This window comes from Chaetodon trifascialis, chromosome 10, assembly GCF_039877785.1.
Source record: "Chaetodon trifascialis isolate fChaTrf1 chromosome 10, fChaTrf1.hap1, whole genome shotgun sequence".
Lineage (NCBI taxonomy): Eukaryota > Metazoa > Chordata > Actinopteri > Chaetodontiformes > Chaetodontidae > Chaetodon > Chaetodon trifascialis.
Window position 1 is genome coordinate 13,447,151 of NC_092065.1, and position 7,670 is coordinate 13,454,820.

At 41.3% G+C, this 7,670-nt stretch overlaps 1 protein-coding gene across 1 annotated transcript in view; it reads right to left on the reverse strand.

The window, feature by feature from the left end:
- The window catches only part of igf1ra (insulin-like growth factor 1a receptor), a 74,979-nt gene extending 71,127 nt beyond the window's left edge, over window positions 1-3,852 (reverse strand). The window contains exon 1 of the mRNA XM_070972164.1: window positions 2,716-3,852. Coding sequence (XP_070828265.1) covers window positions 2,716-2,821 — 106 coding nt within the window. The 5' untranslated portion in view covers window positions 2,822-3,852. The remainder of the gene's footprint in view (window positions 1-2,715) is intronic.
- Between the last annotated feature and the right edge of the window lie 3,818 nt (window positions 3,853-7,670).

A 7,670-nucleotide genomic window follows, 5' to 3' on the forward strand; every position in this document is an offset into this window, starting at 1 on the left:
CTGTCAAACACAATGCTTGCTGCCGTTTGATTATTTAAGCTGCCATTCAAGTTTTCCGGAGCAACATGTCCCTTCATAAATAACTGAACAGGAACACCGGTGTGGCCTCATGGAATGGGACAGAGGGTGCCTGTACTCGCACAACCCCTGCGCCAATGTTGTTGGTGACATATCTATTTATAACTCTAATAGTAGCGGCGCCAAGTGATGAAGTTAGACGCATGGGTCGCTCCTTGTGAGCGGCGAAAGCCAATAAAGCAGTTCACAAACTCTCTACTCTTCCAATCAACAAAACCAAGTCTGTTTCTCTTGCAAGTGTATTTTTGCACATTCTATTTCCAAACACCAAGTCTCTATCTCCCTCACGCTCTCTCTCCCTTTTAGAGACTTGTTTGCTGCATACTTGGACGCCATGGCATGGAAAGTTTACTGTGGTGGGAGTTAAAAGGGAGCTTAATTAGATTTTATTGGTGTGGACAGATTATCAAAATGAACAGCACAAAAAAAAAAAAAAGTTTTCAACCCCTTATGGAGCTCTTGGATATCTGTGATTTTCCACTATGTGATGATAGATGCTGGAAATTCTGACCCTCAAGAGCAAAGTGAAATAAACGCCATCCGTGAGTGACAAACTGGCGAGAGGCCGATCCCTGTCTTCAACAGTCTTTGTCTGTGAACTCTTTGTTCTGGAAGGCCTGATGTATAACACAACACAGAGCGTCAAGATCTGAGAGCGAGCACTTGTCTCCCAGCCCCCAGCTGCGTTCATGGGTGTCTGACCGGTTCGGGAGGGTGCAAAGAAACGCACCCCCACACGGCCACCGCTCACCAGGACTAAAATAACGTTTTTTCTTCTATTTGAATGCTAATAGAGGTCAGTCTACATGTCTCCTTCCCATGCCAAGTTGTCTCCACCATCCCACATATCCTCTCAGGAAAATTAGAACGGAAGTGATGCAAAAAAAGAAAAAAAAAGCTAAACACACATCAACGTGTCATTGGCAACCTCTGTGCTCAAGGTGGGAAGATGCATCTGCAGAGGTTCACTGACCGGCAGGCAGATGATAAACGCCTGTTGTGGGATTTGTCTAAGGATCATGATTTTGACGTAGTTTCAGAGTGGAGGTTGGCTAATAACGTCAATTATTGTCAGAAATGCAGGACAGAAAAACAAAGAACAATGTTGTTTGGTTACCAGAACCACATTCTTGTCCCTGTTTCGTGAGGAAACGTATTAGAACTTATCAGGTTTTTAATACCAGTGTGCTAAATACTACGTTTACAGACAAACTCTAGGCATCGGCTAAACAATCTGTATTATAGACTTAGCACTGACCTAAAGATCTGTTTTCTGGACAGATTAGGTTTTATCTTTGCCCAGCACGGTGTTTAGAGAGAGTCTACTGAAAAGCCGAATACTGCAAATCAACACCAAGCAGTCAGAGGAAAAGAAGTCTAACAGCTGTAAATACTGACCCATGAAGAGTGAAACACATCATTGACTCTCATTAATTCTCAGATGTTCAATTTCAGCATTGGCAAAAAAAAAAAAAAAAAAAGCAGCCTTGATTCTGGCTGCTGTGTACAGAAAATCAGATAAGATGATGAAATGTAAAATATGTCTATTTTAAAAACACAAAACTAAGCATTGAAATCACAGTGAAGCCAATAAATTTGATAGAAGCTTAAGACATTTTTACCTGACTGGACAGTAAGTCTAACAAGGTTTTGAAAAGTGACAAAATTGTGGGAATTTCCATCACAAACTATTAATACAGGCCTGTGTTCTTGGCACTCAGGAGAAAGGGTTGAGAGAGAAAATCAAACTTAACTTAAAAACTTATTGAAAACAATAACGATGCTCACTTTCTCTGTTTTTCCCGATAAGTTTATCTGTACGTATTCTAAAAAGCGCTTTTATAGGTTTCTTGCATGTGAAGTGCCAGCTGTCACTTAAAGTGGTGTTCGTCGACGCTCAGGTGCTGCTGTGTTATAAAGCTCTGCGTGAATTAACGCCACATAGCTGGACACGCAGGACGCAGTCGGAGGTTCACTGAAACGACTGTCCAGGTAAAATCAGACAGTTTAAATCCTCCCCCCCCCCCCCCCGTCATAGCCGGCTCATGTATGTCTTTTCACGGGACTGTTTGTGCGGCTCACGACTGTGTGGCCTTTTAAGAAGCGATGGTTAGTCTGATTTCGGCTGTTCATGCGCAGCGGCGCCACACCACCAAATGCAAAATGGCCACATGGTCGTAGTAACCTTCAGCTCTGCTCCCGGGATTCATCCTCTGCTTTCTGGGCGTCTGACGTGAAGATTAAGGCGACATGAGTCGTGTATCTCTCCCCAATTGTACATAAACAAAAGTGCTCCATCAGATGAGGCCATATTGCGCACTTTAAAGCTGATTTTGCGTAATTGTGTTGAGCCACTAACGGGCAGCTGTACCACATGGTCTCCAGCTAATGTTTAAGTAAAAGCCACACGTCGGTATGCTCACTAGGTTTGTCCTAATGAGTAACTAAGTCCGTATTTAAAAGGTATCCTCCTGATTTTCATTTTAGAAATAGATTGTAACACGTTATTCATCCCACCAGTAAGCAAAATACTAAGAGGTTACACATGGCTTACAGAAAGCACATTATGTATCATTCCTTTTGAAAGCAGCAAACTTTAAAAATATATTATCTTTAAAAAGAAATAAAAACACTTACTTTCTCCATATGTGGACCAGATGCAGATAGTGAAGACAGACAGCATCAGACCCCAAAACAAGGTCGGGCTACCCATCGGTGTGTCAGATCGCATGTTCCTTAACATTCTTCACCTCTCAAAAACGTCAACTAAAAATAAAATAAAGGCAGGGATGAAATGGAAATAAAATAATCAGCTCGTACAAGCCAGCTCCTTCCAAAAAAACACAACCTTAATGAGAAAAAAGGGAATATAAACGTGTCTGTAGCCCGAAAAGGCTACTCTGTGGTAGCCTGCAAATGCGTGGTGTGCTCGCCTGCCAGGATTTGTTCTAAAAAATATATAAATAAATGCGTGTAAATCGTTAAAATAGGGAATTCCTTTTGAAGGAGGAAAAAATACTAAAACAGTCTGTTATTTTTGCCAGTCACAGGATACTTTGACGTCGGCTGGTATGGCACACAAGCCAGTGATTTTACTGGATAAATGATGGTAATCCCCATCTTCAGTCTCCATCTCTTGAAAACAGCAGTGCGCGTACAGTGCGACCAGGCCTGGCAATAACAACCCAAATATCCCTCTGAACGCTCTGATCAGCAGCCTTTCCCACAATAAACCACCGCCAGTGTCGCTCGCAAGAATCCCCCCGTGTGAATGGCTGCGAACGAGGGGAGGAGTGGGGCAGAAAACACGTCCAGATCCACAGGGGTGGTGGCTGGGAGGTTGAAAAATGAATGAAAAACCTGTTTTTGCTTATGCCATGCAGCCAACACAGGCTCTAGACACCCAGCACTGGCCCCAAAAAGAGACAAAAAAAGAAAGAAATCCAGCTCCAGGGTCGGACTTATCTCCGCCGTCGGTCGGGATTTGCAGCTGAAAGCAAACACCAGACTTGTGCCACGCAGGAGAATGGGTCTCCAGCTAGACGACCTCGGCTGGGGTGGGAGGGAGAATATGTCCAAGGAGTTGCCCTTTTACGAGTGTTTCTTGATTTGCCTTTTATCCTCGTAAAAAAGAGAGAGAGGAGGAAAAAAAAAAGCTCCCGTTGCGTGTATATCCCAGAGGCTGAAATCCTACGGTTCGCCCTCGGTGGACGCAGGCTGTGGGTCTCCGCTCCTCCGTGGAACCTCTGCTGTAAACAAAAGTCGGCTTCTCTCACTCAGAGACACATAGTGCTACGGAGAAGGTGGCCGGGAGCAGACTGGAAAACCCGGAGCGGATCGGACCCGGGGATTCCCACAGCCTGCAAACGAGGATCATGTGGCGGTGCGAGGAGGTCTCAGATGTTTTACTCAACTAAAAGTGGCAATGCAGGGCTGTAGAAGTACTCATTTGCTAGAAAAAGTGCTTCAGTCGAGATTAGTAGAAAAGTATAAACAGCAAAAATGTAGTTAAAGTACTTGTTGGCCAGATTGTGCCCTTTCAGAGACTTTACTATTAGTATTGTTACTGATGCTTTCACACATAAGCTGTATTCTAATGTTACAGCCAGTGGAGGTGCAGCACATTTTAACTAATTGATGTACTGTTGCCTGGTTTAATCCATATCACAATATGATTCTTTATGAAGTGCTCACATAAGATAAGGTAAGATAAGATAACACTTTATTAAAAAGAAATTAGGGCGTTCCGGCCAGCAGCAATAGCAGTGGGAATAAAATACATAATAGAAAATGAAAGATCAACTATATATGCATATTCTATACAAAGGGGGGGGGGGGGGGGTAATATTGCTGATGGGACAAATTTAAAATTGCATGAGAAAGTTTGACATATGTTTAGTTTGTAAATTCTTAATTTGTAAAGCAGATCCAGCTGACAGACAAATGTAGTGGAGTAAAAAGTACAAGTACTTCATCTATTCTTCATCCTGTTAACAAATCCTGGATGGATCCCATATTTGGACCGTAGATGTTCCTTTTATGTCATATATCAGTGGCTCCTATTATTAGACAACAGGCACTTTCTATTTTTTGGGAGGGATTAAAGATGGCTGCAAAGTTCATCAGGAGTCTGTTTGAGTTCAGTCTTTCCCAGCATGAGGGCTGGGACCCCATGAGATTAAGAGTGACTACCTGGGGGCTCATTTCACCAAATTTATAACACTAATCACTTATCAAAACAAATGTGTACCTGTGACCCCTGCAGGGAAAACATTTTCAAATGTTTGTCTTATTTTTCTTTTCTTTTTTTTTTTTTAACATGTGAAATACATTTTCCTTCGTCACATTCAAATCTTCAAATGAGACAATCTAAACAATCTCCTACAAGCACTGTCACAGATGATGTTGGTGTCAGGAGTACCAACTTTGCAACTGCCCTGGGGCCCTGAAAGCACCATGTTGTGTTTGAGGCGTTAACTGAAATTGTAAATTTGAGCATACTTTGTAAGGTGGCTTATGTATTTTTTTTACCTAATGTTGATGGATCCTGTAGGCTCCCTGTGTCAAAATATAGTTTTAATATCGAAAATAGTTGAGTTTATATTACATGTTGCATATTCTTAAACAAATGTATGTTTAATTAAAGTGTCCACCACTAACTGATATAAATAAAACCTTCACATTATTCATTTTCCAGTTTGTTTTCTGTGACTCTGGCTCAAAGTGTTGTGGTAACATGTTGAGGGCCCCCTAGCCAATTCATCTGTCCTCGATCTCTGTCCTCGACAAAACTGTCTAACTCTTAAAAGCTGAGAGGTCCTGCCTGATGTTATTTATGTTTAGGTTAAACACGTTACACCCTGTCCTCCTGTAGCCAAGTTCACTGAGGTAAAACACTGTTGGGAAATGCACCAACTGTGTCCAGAGCACCCTATCTGAGACGAATCCCTTCCAGGACTGAACAATTTGTATTTGAGGAAGTAAATTATTAATGACTTTATTAACTTTTATATCAAAAAAGCATGTGCAAGGTCACCATGAACCAGAAAGCAAAATAGTGAAAATGAGTTAGATTTGAAGAGTGTTATTGAAAAGTATTTCATTAGACAAAAAACAGATATCCATGAAGGTGAACAGGCATCAGATGAATACCTCGAATGAATAAACACTATTACAGCATGTCACTTCTTTTTCTCAGACGAATACAGCGCCAAACTGTGGGAGTAAACCATGGCTTAATAATCTTCTTTTTTTTCTTTTTTTTTTGGACATGATCTAAAATTAGGACTTTTCCAGTAAACTGTGCATCATTGCAGAGCTTGAAATACTTGAAATACCTGATTCACCAGAGATATGCTTTACACTATTCTGTTAACTTAACAGTGTTTTAACGGCAAATAGAAACATATCATAAGTCTAACCAAAATCATTCCACCTACTGTCAGTCATTTTTTACAACCACAAAGAAGAGTTGGATGAACTGTTCCTCCCTATGTCTTACCCTCTATGTTGGGTGAAGTTTTTATTCCAAAGAGGTATAAAAACAACACAATTTTAAAAAATGTCGTCTTTAGAGTTTTTTTTTTAATCCTTTTTCTCACTTTTTTTTTTTTTTTTTTTTTAGATTTCAGGACTTCTTGCCATCTGGAGTAAACGGGACACCGCTCAGACCATCCGCAGCATCAAGTCCGCTCTGTGCTCTGGAGCTGTACCATAGGTTACACTGGACACCGTCGTCACAGGCCCGAAAGAAAACGAGACATGGAGTCCTGGTGGAGGAGGGGACTGCCAGCGCCGCCTTCAGCGTTCATTCATGCCATAAACAAGCAGCAGAGACAGGCCGGTGTGCGGTGGGCGTCGCTGTTCATTGACGCCTGTTCGATCCGGGCTGCGGGTTTGTGATGTCGCGGTCGCACATCAAGCGTGCAGGTGCGTTTCACGTCTTGGTGAGCTGCGGGTCATTTCTGCGACCTAAGACAATGACGAATTCACAATTTAAACCTTAAAAAAAAAAAAAATCAGATTAACCATGAACAAACCTCAGACTGATAAAACTATCTTTTCCAATTATTATTGAAACTTCAGTGAGTTCCTCGTACCATTTCATTATAGAAACGATTCTAAAAAACAAACAAACAAAAAACTTTTAATTTGTAAACTGGGATTACAGGGGTATTGTGATGATGGCGTATTAAGAATAAATCTTCCAGCATTTTAATTAAGGGAAGTGAATATGACCTTCACCATACTGAATTTAAAAACTTTTCACTAAATATCTTGTTCATTTCTCATGTTACTAGCAGGCCCTAGTAAATAGACCCATTACCCGAAATAAACCAGAACAGCATTATATTACCTTCCTCAGACGAGTCGCGTTATTTGTTCATTTCTGGAGTTGATTGCACAACCTGATGAAGACTACAGAAGCAGCATGTGAAAGGAGGAAGAAGCGGTATTTGAGACGTTATTTATGCGGCGATAAATAAAAATAACGTTAGATTACGCTGGCGTGGGTACAGCACTACATTAGTTTATTAGCCCTCAATCTGCGAGCATGTCTTCTGATACGATGCTGAGGTGAAGGGAAGGAAACAAATAGAAACTCGCTTCGATGTGAAAAAACTTTCTTATATTTTCAAACTGATTTAAAAAAAACGCGCGCGCGCACACACACACACACACACACACACACACACACACACACACACACACACACAACCTCGAGAGATTCAAGCTGGTTCAGACTTTTTAGGTCTTTTCGCTGTTCAGGTGTCGCCCTCTGCTGCTACAAAGGTAGCATTGCAGTTGCATTGTGCTTAATGTGTTTGTCAGACACATTTACATGAAGTCAAATCATCAAATACTGTGATTAAATACTGTAGTGTGTTGTGTTTTTTAATAAGGCAGCATGACAATGTGCCCTATGTGCAGTAATTTACAGAACATTTACAGTGTGGAGCTTGTGTTTACGGACCATTTTTAGTCTTTTTCTCCATCACACACACACACACACACACACACACACACACACACACGCATACACACAGACTTAAAAGAAACAGACTACATCAAATACAAAGATTAGAGACATA